This window comes from Lolium perenne, chromosome 5 (genome assembly GCF_019359855.2).
Source record: "Lolium perenne isolate Kyuss_39 chromosome 5, Kyuss_2.0, whole genome shotgun sequence".
NCBI classification, from domain to species: Eukaryota; Viridiplantae; Streptophyta; class Magnoliopsida; order Poales; family Poaceae; genus Lolium; species Lolium perenne.
The window spans coordinates 127,220,659-127,234,885 of NC_067248.2; the positions used below are offsets into that span (position 1 = coordinate 127,220,659).

The 14,227-nt window shown below is 42.9% G+C and overlaps 1 protein-coding gene across 1 annotated transcript; it reads right to left on the reverse strand.

Annotated features, from left to right (window-relative positions):
• Nucleotides 1–13,141: 13,141 nt before the first annotated feature.
• On the reverse strand, nt 13,142–13,868 carry LOC127299862 (uncharacterized). The gene has a single exon (XM_051329896.2). The coding sequence runs from the start codon at nt 13,689–13,691 to the stop codon at nt 13,266–13,268; it is 426 nt and encodes a 141-aa protein (XP_051185856.1). The 5' UTR covers nt 13,692–13,868; the 3' UTR covers nt 13,142–13,265.
• Nucleotides 13,869–14,227: the final 359 nt, after the last annotated feature.

Consider the following 14,227-nt stretch of genomic DNA (forward strand, 5'->3'; position numbering starts at 1 on the left):
GTGGAAAAATAAGCCCCTGGGCGTTGATTTCGTCCAATTCCGAGAATATTTCCTTTGTAGGATTTTTGAAACCAAAAACAGCAGAAAACAGCAACTGGCTCTTCGGCATCTCGTCAATAGGTAAGTGCCGGAAAATGCATAATAATGACATATAATGTGTATAAAACATGTGAGTATCATCATAAAAGTAGCATGGAACATAAGAAATTATGGATACGTTTGAGACGTATCAAGCATCTTGTCCTAATTAGCTTGGATTAACGCGGATTATCATTGCAAGCCTCATGCATAGAATACTAATAGTGCCCGCACCTTGTCCTAATTAGCTTGGATTAACGCAGATTATCATTGCATAACATATGTTTCAACCACGTGTCCCAAAGGGGTACCTCTATGCCGCCTGTACAAGGGTCTAAGGAGAAAGTTCGCATTGGATTTCTCGCTTTTGATCATTCTCAACTTAGAAACCCATACCGGGACAACATAGACAACAGATAATGGACTCCTCTTTTAATGCTTAAGCATTCAACAACAGATAATATTCTCATAAGAGATTGAGGTTTTGTGTCCAAACTGAAACTTCCACCATGATTCATGGTTTTAGTTAGCGGCCCAATGTTCTTCTCTAACAATATGCATACTCAAACCATTTGATCATGAAAATCACCCTTACTTCAGACAAGACGAACATGCATAGCAACTCACATGATATTCAACAAAGGTAAAAGGTTGATGGCGTCCCCAGAAACATGGTTACCGCTCAACAAGCAACTTATTAAGAAATAAGATACATAAGTACATATTCTTCACCACAATAGTTTTTAAGGCTATTTTCCCATGAGCTATGTATTGTAAAGGCAAAGAATAGAATTTTAAAGGTAGCACTCAAGTAATTTACTTTGGAATGGCAGAGAAATACCATGTGGTAGGTAGGTATGGTGGACACAAATGGCATAGTTTTTGGCTCAAGGATTTGGATGCACGAGAAGAATTCCTCTCAATACAAGGCTAGGCTAGCAAGGTTGTTTGAAGCAAACTCAAGTATAAAACGGTGCAGCAAGACTCACATATGAACATATTGTATGTATTATAAGACTTTACATCGTCTCCTTGTTGTTCAAACACCTCAACCAGAAAATATCTAGACTTAGAGAGACCAATCATGCAAACCAAATTTTAACAAGCTCTATGTAGTTCTTCATTAATAGATGCAAAGTACATGATGCAAGAGCTTAAACATGATCTATATGAGCACAACAATTGCCAAGTATCAAATTATTCAAGACATTATACCAATTACCACATGCGGCATTTTCTGTTTCCAACCATATATCAATGAACGAGGTAGTTCAACCTTCGCAATGAACATTAAGAATAAAGCTAAGAACATATGTGTTCATACGAAACAACGGAGCGTGTCTCTCTCCCAAACAAAGAATGCTAGGATCCGATTTTATTCAAACAAAAACAAAAATAAAAGCAAACAGACGCTCCAAGTAAAGCACATAAGATGTGACTGAATAAAAATATAGTTTCACTAGAGGTGACCTGATAAGTTGTCGATGAAGAAGGGGATGCCTTGGGCATCCCCAAGCTTAGATGCTTGAGTCTTCTTAAAATATGTAGGGATGAACCACGGGGGCATCCCCAAGTTTAGACTTTTCACTCTTCTTGATCATATTGTATCATCCTCCTCTCTTGACCCTTGAAAACTTCCTCCACACCAAACTCGAAACAAACTCATTAGAGGGTTAGTGCATAATTGAAAATTCATATATTCAGAGGTGACATAATCATTCTTAACACTTCTGTACATTGCACAAAGCTACTGAAAGTTAATGGAACAAAGAAATCCATCAAACATAGCAAAACAGGCAATGCGAAATAAAAGGCAGAATCTGTCAAAACAGAACAGTCCGTAAAGACGAATTTTTCAGGGGCACTTAACTTGCTCAGATGAAAATGCTCAAATTGAATGAAAGTTGCGTACATATCTGGGGATCACGCACGTAAATTGGTAGATTTTTCTGAGTTACCTACAGAGACTACTGCTCAAATTCGTGACAGCAAGAAATCTGTTTCTGCGCAGTAATCCAAATCTAATATTGACTTTACTATCAAAGACTTTACTTGGCACAACAATGCAATAAAATAAAGATAAGGAGAGGTTGCTACAGTATTAACAACTTCCAAGACTCAAATATAAAACAAAGGTACTGTAGTAAAATGATGGGTTGTCTCCCATAAGCGCTTTTCTTTAACGCCTTTCAGCTAGGCGTAGAAAGTGTGAATGAAGTAACATCAAGAGATGAAGCATCAACATCATAATTTTTTCTAATAATAGAATCATAATGTAACTTCATTCTCTTTCTAGGGAAGTGTTCCATACCTTTCTTGAGAGGAAATTGATATTTAATATTACCTTCCTTCATATCAATAATAGCACCAACAGTTCGAAGAAAAGGTCTTCCCAATATAATGGGACAAGATGCATTGCATTCAATATCCAAGACAACAAAATCAACGGGGACAAGGTTATTGTTAACCATAATACGAACATTATCAACTCTCCCCAAAGGTTTCTTCATAGCATTATCAGCAAGATTGACATCCAAATAACAATTTTTCAATGGTGGCAAGTCAAGCATATCATAGATTTTCTTAGGCATAACAGAAATACTTGCACCAAGATCACATAAAGCATTACAATCAAAATCATTGACCCTCATCTTAATGATGGGCTCCCAACCATCTTCTAACTTCCTAGGAATAGAAGTTTCAAGTTTTAGTTTCTCTTCTCTTGCTTTTATGAGAGCATTTGTAATATGTTTTATAAAGGCCAAATTTATAGCACTAGCATTAGGACTTCTAGCAAGTTTTTGTAAGAACTTTATAACTTCAGAGATGTGACAATCATCAAAATCTAAACCATTATGATCTACAGCAATGGGATCATTGTCCCCAATATTTTGAAAAATTTCAGCAGTTTTATCACAAACAGTTTCAGCAGTTTTAGCAGTTTCAGGCAGTTTTGCACGCTTTGCACTAGGAGTAGAAACATTGCCAACACCAATTATTTTACCATTGATAGTAGGAGGTTTAGCAACATGTGAAGCATTATCATTACTAGTGGTGGTAATAGTCCAAACTTTAGCTACATTATTCTCTTTAGCAAGTTTTTCATTTTCTTCTCTTTCCCACCTAGCATGCAATTCAGCCATCAATCTAATATTCTCATTAATTCGAACTTGGATGGCATTTGCTGTAGTAACAATCTTATTATCATTATCCTTATTAGGCATAACTTTCAATTTTAAAAGATCAACATCAGAGGCAAGTCTATCAACCTTAGAAGCAAGAATATCAATTTTATCAAGCTTTTCCTCAACAGATTTGTTAAAAGCAGTTTGTGTACTAATAAATTCTTTAAGCATGGCTTCAAGACCAGGGGGTACACTCCTATTATTGTTGTAAGAATTCCCATAAGAATTACCATAACCATTACCATTAGCAGAAGGATATGGCCTATAGTTGTTACCAGAATTATTCCTATAAGCATTATTGTTGAAATTATTACTTTTAATGAAATTCACATCAACATTCTCTTCTTGGGCAACCAATGAAGCTAAAGGAACATTATTTGGATCAACATTAGATCTACCATTCACAAGCATAGACATAATCGCATCAATCTTATCACTCAAGGAGGAGGTTTCTTCAACAGAATTTACCTTCTTACCTTGTGGAGCCCTTTCCGTGTGCCATTCAGAGTAATTGATCATCATATCATCAAGAAGCTTTTTAGCCGCCCCCAAGGTGATGGACATAAAGGTACCTCCAGCAGCTGAATCCAATAGGTTCCGCGAAGAAAAATTTAATCCTGCATAGAAGGTTTGGATGATCATCCAAGTTGTTAGTCCATGGGTTGGGCAATTCTTTACCAAAGATTTCATTCTCTCCCATGCTTGAGCAACATGTTCATTATCCAATTGCTTAAAATTCATTATGCTACTTCTCAAAGATATAATTTTAGCGGGAGGATAATATCTACCAATAAAAGCATCTTTACATTTAGTCCATGAATCAATACTATTCTTAGGCAACGATAGCAACCAATCTTTAGCTCTTCCTCTTAAGGAGAAAGGAAACAATTTCAATTTTATAATATCACCATCTACATCCTTATACTTTTGCATTTCACATAGTTCAACAAAATTATTAAGATGGGCAGCAGCATCATCAGAACTAACACCAGAAAATTGCTCTCTCATAACAAGATTCAGTAAAGCAAGTTTAATTTCAAAGAATTCTGCTGTAGTAGCAGGTGGAGCAATAGGTGTGCATAAGAAATCATTATTATTAGTGTTTGTGAAGTCACACAACTTAGTATTTTCAGGAGTATTCATTTTAGCAATAGTAAATAAAGCAAACTAGATAAAGTAAATGCAAGTAACTAATTTTTTTTGTGTTTTTAATATAGAGAACGCAAACAAGATAGTAAATAAAGTAAAACTAGCAACTAATTTTTTTTGTGTTTTGTTTTAGTGCAGCAAACAAAGTAGTAAATAAAGTAAAGCAAGACAAAAACAAAGTAAAGAGATTGGAAGTGGAGACTCCCCTTGCAGCGTGTCTTGATCTCCCTGGCAACGGCGCCAGAAAAAGAGCTTGATGCGTGCAGTTAACACACGTCCGTTGGGAACCCCAAGAGGAAGGTGTGATGCGTACAGTAGCAAGTTTTCCCTCAGTAAGAAACCAAGGTTTATCGAACCAGTAGGAGTCAAGAATCACGTTGAAGGTTGATGGCGGCGAAGTGTAGTGCGGCGCAACACCAGGGATTCCGGCGCCAACGTGGAACCTGCACAACACAATCAAAGTACTTTGCCCCAACGTAACAGTGAGGTTGTCAATCTCACCGGCTTGCTGTAAACAAAGGATTAACCGTATAGTGTGGAAGATGATGTTTGTTTGCGAAGAACAAGAATCTAACAATTGCAGTAGATTGTATTTCAGATGTAAAGAATGGACCGGGGTCCACAGTTCACTAGTGGTGTCTCTCCCATAAGATAAATAGCATGTTGGGTGAACAAATTACAGTTGGGCAATTGACAAATAAAGAAGGCATAACAATGCACATACATATATCATGATGAGTACTATGAGATTTAATCAGGGCATTACGACAAAGTACATAGACCGCTATCCAACATGCATCTATGCCTAAAAAGTCCACTTTCAGGTTATCATCCGAACCCCTTCCAGTATTAAGTTGCAAACAACAGACAATTGCATTAAGTATGGTGCGTAATGTAATCAACACAAATATCCTTCGACAAAGCATTGATGTTTTATCCCTAGTGGCAACAGCACATCCACAACCTTAGAACTTTCTGTCATCGTCCTGCATTCAATGGAGGCATGAACCCACTATCGAGCATAAATACCCCCTCTTGGAGTTACAAGTATCAACTTGGCCAGAGCCTCTACTAGCAACAGAGAGCATGCAAGAACATAAACAACATATATGATAGATTGATAATCAACTTGACATAGTATTCAATATTCATCGGATCCCAACAAACACAACATGTAGCATTACAAATAGATGATCTTGATCATGATAGGCAGCTCACAAGATCTAACATGATAGCACAACGAGGAGAAGACAACCATCTAGCTACTGCTATGGACCCATAGTCCAGGGGTGAACTACTCACACATCGATCCGGAGGCGATCATGGCGATGAAGAGCCCTCCGGGAGATGATTCCCCTCTCCGGCAGGGTGCCGGAGGCGATCTCCTGAATCCCCCGAGATGGGATTGGCGGCGGCTGCGTCTCTGGAAGGTTTTCCGTATCGTGGCTCTCGGTACAGAGGGTTTCGCGACGAAGGCTTTAAGTAGGCGGAAGGGTGGAGTCGGAGGAGTCACGGGGGCCCCACACGCTAGGGCCGCGCGGGCCCCCCTTAGGCCGCGCCGCCCTAGTGTGGCGGCGCCCCGTGGCCCCACTTCGTTTCTCCCTCGGTCTTCTGGAAGCTTCGTGGAAAAATAAGCCCCTGGGCGTTGATTTCGTCCAATTCCGAGAATATTTCCTTTGTAGGATTTCTGAAACCAAAAATAGCAGAAAACAGCAACTAACTCTTCGGCATCTCGTCAATAGGTTAGTGCCGGAAAATGCATAATAATGACATATAATGTGTATAAAACATGTGAGTATCATCATAAAAGTAGCATGGAACATAAGAAATTATGGATACGTTTGAGACGTATCACCCCTCCCCTCTTTATATAGGGGGGAGGGTCAGTTTGGGTGGCCCCCCAACCCCCTAGATCCATCTAGGGCCGGCGGCCAAGGAGGGGGGGAATTTTCTTCCCCCCAAGTTGATCCCCCCTAGAGTTTTGGGGAACCCTAGTGGGCTGGCCGACTTGGGCCTTGAGGGGCATGTGCCCCTGGCCCATTAGGCTAGGGTGCATCCCCTCGGCCCATGCTAGGCCTCCTAGGGTCGAGGGCCCATTGGTGGGACCCCGGAACCTTCTAGAACCTTCCCGGTCTTCCACCAGAAAAATCTCGAACTTTTCCGAAACCTAGAAATCAACTTCCCTTATATGAATCTTATTCTCTGGACCATTCCGGACCTCCTCGTGATGTCCTGGATCCCATCCGAGACTCCGAACAAACTTCGGTCTCCATCTCATATTCCGAATCTACTTATGCGACATCGAACCTTAAGCGCGTCACCCTACGGTTCGTGAACTATGCGGACATGATCGAGACTCCTCTCCGACCAATAACCAATAGCGGGACCTGGAGATCCATAATGGCTCCCACACATTCAATGATAACTTAGTGATTGATTGAACCATTTACATACGATACCAATTCCCTTTGTCACGCGATACTTTACTTGTCCGAGGTTCGATTATCGGTATCTCCATACCTAGTTCAACCTCGTTTACGACAAGTACTCTTTACTCGTACCGTGGTATGTCATCTCTTGTGACCTAGTCACATGCTTGCAAGCTAATCAGACGACATTCCACCGAGAGGGCCCAGAGTATATCTATCCGTCATCGGGATGGACAAATCCCACTATTGATCCATATGCCTCAACTCACACTTACCGAATTCTTAATCCCATCTTTATAACCACCCATTTACACAATGGTGTTTGATGTAATCAAAGCATCCTTCCGGTGTAAGTGATTTACATGATCTCATGGTCGAAGGACTAGGTAACTATGTATCGAAAGCTTATAGCAAGTTGAACTTAATGACTTGATCTTATGCTATGCTTACTATGGGTGTGTGTCCATGACATCATTCACCTAATTATATGATCATGTTATTAATAACATACAATGTTCATGATCAGGAAACCATGATCATCTATTAATCAACAAGCTAGTTAAACGAGAGGCTTACTAGGGACTCTGGTTGTTTACACAACACACATGTATTAATGTTTCCGGTTAATACAATTTTAGCATGGGGTGTAAACATTTATCATGAACACTAAGATATAACAAGAAGTAATTTATTATTGCCTCTCGGGCATATCTCCAACAGGGGAGTGTCTAGGGTTTGGGGAGAGGGGGCACTTGGGCGCCGGCCTTGGGTTCCCTTGGTGGTATGGCTCAATTGGTGTGTCCAGCCCCCTCCCTCTCCCCTCATTATATAGGTGGAACCTCCTTGGGTTTTCCCAAAATTCGAAAAAGAGTCCAACTCAAAACCTTCCATATGGGTGAAACCTAGGGGAAGTGGGATTGCTCCCTTTCCTTTCCCTATGGCCGGCCATGGTGGTGGAGTCCACCATGGACCTCCACCTTCCCCTTTGGTTGGTCAGCTAGGGTTGGTGGAGTCCATCCGGGTCTCCACCTTCCATGGTGATTTCTTCCGGAAGGTTCTAGATCATTCTAGCGCCTTCCATAAATGCGCCCGATCATTTCCAAACTTGGAAAGTGACTTCCTATATATGAATCTTATTCTACGGGCCATTCCGGAACTCCTCGTGATGTCTTGGATCCCATCCGAGACTCCGAACAACATTCGAACTCTATTCCATATTTCATATCTACTTAAAACGACATCAAACCTTAAGTGTGTCACCCTACGGTTCGAGAACTATGCGGACATGATTGAGACTCCTCTCCGATCAATAACTAATAGCGGGACCTAGAGATCCATAATAGCTCCCACATATTCAATGATGACTTCGTGATCGAAAGAACCATTCACATAAAATAACAATTCCCTTTGTCTCGCGATATTTTACTTATCTGAAGTTTGATCGTCGGTATCTCCATACCTAGTTCAACCTCATTAATGATAAGTACTCTTTAATCATACCGTGGTATGTTATCCCTTGTGAACCAGTCACATGATTGCAAGCTGATTGGATGTCATTTCACCAAGAGGGCCCAGAGTATATCTATCCGTCATTTGGATGGACAAATCCCACTATTGATACAAGTACCTCAATCCTATACTTTCCTAACACTTAATGCCACCTTTATGACAACCCATTTACGCCTTAGTGTTTGGTGTCATCAAAGCACCCATCCAGTGTAGGTGATTAACAATATCTCATGGTCGAAGGATTAGGTTACTATGCATATTAAAGCTTGAAGCACAAAGAACTAAATGACTTGATCATATGCTACACTTACTATGGGTGTATGTCCATCATATCATTCACCTAATTATATGACCTTGTTATTAATAACATCCAATGTTCATGATGATGAAACTATGATCATCTATTAATCAACAAGCTAGTTTAACAAGAGACTTACTAGGGACTCTTTTATGTTTACAAAACACACATGTATTAATGTTTCCGGTTAATACAATTATAGCATGGGATGTAAATATTTATCATGAAGACTAAGATATAACAATAAACACTTTTATTATTGCCTCTTGGGCATATCTCCAACAATCTTTAGTAAGAATCACACATCGGCGAAGATATCATGTGAAGACCTTAGTTTTCAATGGTATCTTCATCTTTCGGATGGACTTACTATTTAAAATTGGTTGGGTAGGAATGCAAAGGGATATGTACATTGAGGCTACCGAGAATACTCCATTCTTGGTAAGACTCCAACGGAATTTATCGGTTCCCGTAGATAACTGTATTGAATCTAACCGCTGAATCAGTTCGTTCCAATAGTCTAGGCGGGGACCAATAAGATCATGTCAGGACGTTTCCGAGGGTGGAGAAGATTTCATCACCTTATGCAAGGTGTCTCCTTTATAGCGAACAAAATTGTACAAGGTTGGATACTGTTCGCGGAGAGTGGTTGTTCCCAACCATTGATTCTCCAAAAAATGTATCTCCGCCCCATTCCTAATGGAGAAGGAACCAAATGGAAAAAAATATTTCTTTGTTGCCATGATGCCAGCCCAGAAGTGTGAATCCCCCGGTTTCCAAATAACCTGGGATATCGCTTTTGAGCCTACATACTTTTTCCGGAGCAGTTGTTGCCATACACCGTCCTCTGTTAATAACTTGGCCAGCCACTTTCCTAGCAAGGCCCTGTTTTTAACTTCTAGATCGTGAACACCAAATCCACCTTGATCTTTTGGACGGCATACAACACTCCATTTTGTCAACCGATATTTTTCTTTTCACTATCCTCTTTCCAAAAGAATCTTGATCGGAAGTAATCCAATCGGTACAAGACTCCTTTGGGTAACTGGAAGAAAGAGATCATATACAGTACCATATTTGTGAGTATTGAATTTCTGAGGACTAATCTTCCCCCAAGGGATAGGATCTTTTCTTTCCAGCTAGTAAGGCATTTTTGAAGTCGTTCTTTGACGATTTTCCATTCAACCAGAGTTAGTCTCCGATGATGAATCGGAATTCCAAGATAGCCATTGGAAAACAACCAAGCCCGCATCCGAATAGCTCGGCATAAAGGTTGGCATCGTCTATGGCTTTGCCAAAACAAAACAAATCTCTTTTATGGAAGTTGATCTTAAGACCTACAATTGCTCGAATGCTGAAAGAATTAACTTCAGATTACGTGCCTTTGCCAAATCATGGTCCATAAATAGAATTGTATCGTCGGCATACTGAAGAATTGATAAGCCCCAATAAACTAAATCGGGAACCACACCTTCAAATTGGCCATCAAACTTAGCGCGTTCAATTATAATTGCAAGCATATACGCCACAATGTTAAAGAGCATTGGGGACACGGATCGCCTTGCCTCAACCCTTTTTTCGTCTGAAAGTATTTGCCAATATCATCATTGACCTTTATGGCAACAGTACCACCAAAAATGGCGTTATTAATTAGAGCGTGCCACTCATCAGAAAATGCTTTCATCCGTAGTGTTTGTTGAAAAAAGGACCATTTAACTTTATCATAGGTTTTTTCAAAGTCGATTTTGAGTACGACCCCATTCAACTTTTTACCGTGCATCTCATGAATTGTTTCATGCAAAGTGACGACTCCATCTAGGATGTATCTACCTTGCATGACAGCTGTCTCGAAGGACGCACCACATAATCTTCCACTGAATTCAGTCGAATAGTAGCTACTTTTGTGAAAATTTTGAAACAAACATTTAAAAGATATATGGGTCTGTATCGTTGGATCCGTTTCGCATCAGTAACTTTCGGTAAAAAAATGATTTCACCAAAATTGATACGGAATAGATCCAGCTGTCATGCATGGAGCCTTACTATCCCAGAAGTACTGATAGAGTTCGGCTGGAAAACCATCCGGTCCCGGTGCCTTATTATGCTCCATCAGAAATATAGTCTTCCTAATCTCCTCCTCGAAATAAGGGGTGATTAGAATGGCATTTTCTTTTGGAGTCACCTGTGGAATATCATCCGTCCTGGATTCATCCAAGGATATATCCTATTCCTTAGGTTCGCCAATGCAATAATAATAAAATATTTGAGATGCTTCGTTTTTTTAGAGATGGCAGACAAAATATTTTGACCTTTTATCCCTAAAATTGAGAATAGCTTTAAATCAAAACACGTTAATCTTAAAGCCAAACAAACGCAAAATCTGCTTAAACATTTTCAACGTAGGGAGAATCATTGAGAAAAATTACCACATCAATACCCTCAAACTGAATGAAGCTACATAGGTGTTAGCCGCATAATTTTCTCCTCAATCGATACCGTGTTCTCTTCGACATCTCTGGCCTAGGAAAAATCGTGAGTTCACAGCGGCCTTGGGCGAGGAATGGTGTCTCCCGTGGGGATGTCTTCAGATGCATTGATCAAAATCTAAAATTAATCCAGGAATAAAGATATGCGGGATCAAGCGAGAAAACCCTAACCTTATCCACGTAAACCTTCACGAGTGAGCCGACGGCAAGAACTTGGCGCGGTGGTCGCGAGCAGCAGCTCCAGGTTGACGCCAACAATAGTACCTCGAGCAAGCAACTACCAGCTTGTCCTTTGTGCCTCCCAGCCACCATTTTGTTCACTGCAGCGAGATCCTTCCGTCGGTGCTCCTCACGTTGGCTAGCAAATTACCGAGCGCCACCCCCTGTCCTGGTCGTCTCAGTTAGACACATCGGCTACCCCTGGAGCTCCGCCTCCAACTCTGCCCTTGGATGCTCGTCGTGGCATGGCTGGCTACTGGAGCGAGCACGAGAATGGCGTCCGGACACATGCATGTTCGCTCCCCAGCGTCCCACGAGGAGGGGCACCTAAACGTCGGAGGCCCAGCCGACGATGGATGACGAGGAGGGCCTCAACAACATAGGCCACACCGAGTTCAGCGACCAGAGGATAGGACCGTCGAGGGAGACAGCGGGGAAGCAGTGGGAGATGCAACGCCTGTCCAGCACCACTATCGTCGGCAGCATCACACGCGCCACTAGCACCCCATCCTCCTCCCTGCCGCCGCCACTCCTCCTCCCTGCCGCCGCCACTCATGAGGCTGGTTATCTCTGGCAAGAATGCCATTTTGTTCATTTTCCAGGAAATCTGGTAGCTCTGTATCTTCTGCGTATAGGCGTATCTTCTGCGTAGGTGTTGGGCACGGTACCAAGGTTGATGCAGGACGGATTTCGGAAAGTCATCCACACCACCGACTTGCTCCGGTGAGAGAATGGTATCTTCTGCGTAGGTGTTGGGTAGGTGTTGGGCACGTACCAAGGTTGATGGTCGACGGATTTTGGAAAGTCCTCCACACCTCCGACTTGCTCCGGCGAGAGAATGACGACAGTGTGATCCGGTGAGAACGCCGCCTTCGTCAAACTCATTCGAGCTTTCGTCCGCGAGCTCATCATTGTTCAGGCATGCCGGCCAGTCCGACGGCCCTCCCTTGCTCGCCTCGGAGATGAGATGATCAGATGATACTTGGGTTATGTATAGCATCTCCTTGTGTATAGGATCTCCTTTCACTATAAAAATGACCGTTGACATGCAAAAAATAACCGTTGACATGCATGAAGTATAAAATCTGTTACACCTTCTGTGTTTAGGAAACAGGTACATAAAATCTGGTAGCATATCATCTTTGGATGCATGCTCGTAAGCAGAATTTATGGAGACGAGATAACTCTAGCGCTGATGGAGGGAGTATCTGATTAATTGCAGATCAACGTCGGATGTAGAACGGATGGATCGGATAAAGGCAAATTGTGAAGTGGACGTACCATTAAACCTAGAACATCTCCAAATACGATTAATGGACAAGGCTTGCAGCCCATTACTCTATTTTTACTAATGATGTACCAGGCCAATTGCACCCTTTACCGCCTTAATCGGCAAATAAGAGCCCCGTAAGACCAGAGCCCGCGAGCTACCATTAATGGGCTGCAATCAGACTTGGCCTTAACGTCGAGTGGACCTAGGAGGAACAGACACAGGCTTCTTCTGATTTCTTCACCTAAAAAGAAAAGGTTTCTTCTGATTCTTAGGGGGGGGGGGGGGGGGGGGGGAGGGGAAAGACAGATACTTCTTCTTCCACTAAAAAGAATACTTATAACATTCTGAAGAAAAAACACTTGGAAGTATTCTCGGACTAGTTCTTTTTTTCTGAAAAGAAACGGGACATGGACTTTGAGGACATCGTCTAGTACCCAAAGAGACGATGTAAAGTTGACTGCCGAACGTAATTAAGCCAAAATAAACCGAACAGTTCCGAAATCAGAGGCAAGACAGAAGTAAATTTGAGTTTGTTCCACGCTTGATTATTGATAGCTACATGGTAATTCAGCACTGACAAGTCCACACAACACACACACAGTAGGAACGCTCGCTCACACGGCGCTGAGCCAGCTCCTCCTACTGCAGGTCCTGCAGGAGCGGCGGCGCGACGTCGACCCTGGCGACACCGTCCCTGGCCTCGGCCACCTTGGCCACCTCCACCTCCCCGACCAGCGCCTCCTTCGCCACATCCTCCATCTCCCCCTCCTCCTCGTAGTTGGGGTCGTTGCGGTCGATGGCCGCCGGCAGAGGGTCGAGCTCGCTGTCGACGATCCCGTCGGGGCCCTCCCAGGTGAACTTCCCGCCGCGTCCAGACTTGGGCGGCGGCGCACCGATGCCGCGGGGACCGTTGGCCGGGTGGCGCTCGAGGCGGTGCAGGCCCTTCTCCTCGAACTTGCGCTCGAAGTGCCTCGCCGTGTCCGGGCGCCGCGTCCCCGGGATCGGCACCTTCTCCTTCACCATGTGGCCCTCCTCGTCCCGGTGCACCACGCGCATGTGCGCCATCTTTTGGTCTGGATCGACTGTTCGGCTGGATGAATCGGAGCTTCGCTCTCGGCTAATAGCTCTGGATAGGACTGTATGGGCGCGATGGGATAGATAAGCAGAGACGCGACGGCGGCGAGGCTTATGTAGGACGCGGGGTTTCGGTGGGCGGTGGAATGGTGGATAACTCAAGATGCCTCTAGAACAGCGGGGAAGATGGCGGAAGCGGAAGGCGACGTCTAGAGGACGGGCTGGACTGGTACCGCCACGTCAAGCTCGAGAAATATGGTCGTGTCAAGACATGTGTCTGGTGTCGATTTGGCACATCGAAGCGTACGGGGTAAGTTGAGTCGGCGCTCTCGCGAGAAATCTTCTCGTACCGCAATTGCAGAGTTTAGTCCTCTCTGGATCTCACTAGTAACACCGTCGTAGAAACCTTGCAGCAGAAATCTACTTTTTTTTTTTTTTTTGAGAAACACAGTACAAACGCAGACGCTCACATACATGCGCATACACTCACCCCTATGAACGCACACACGCACACCCCTACCCCTATG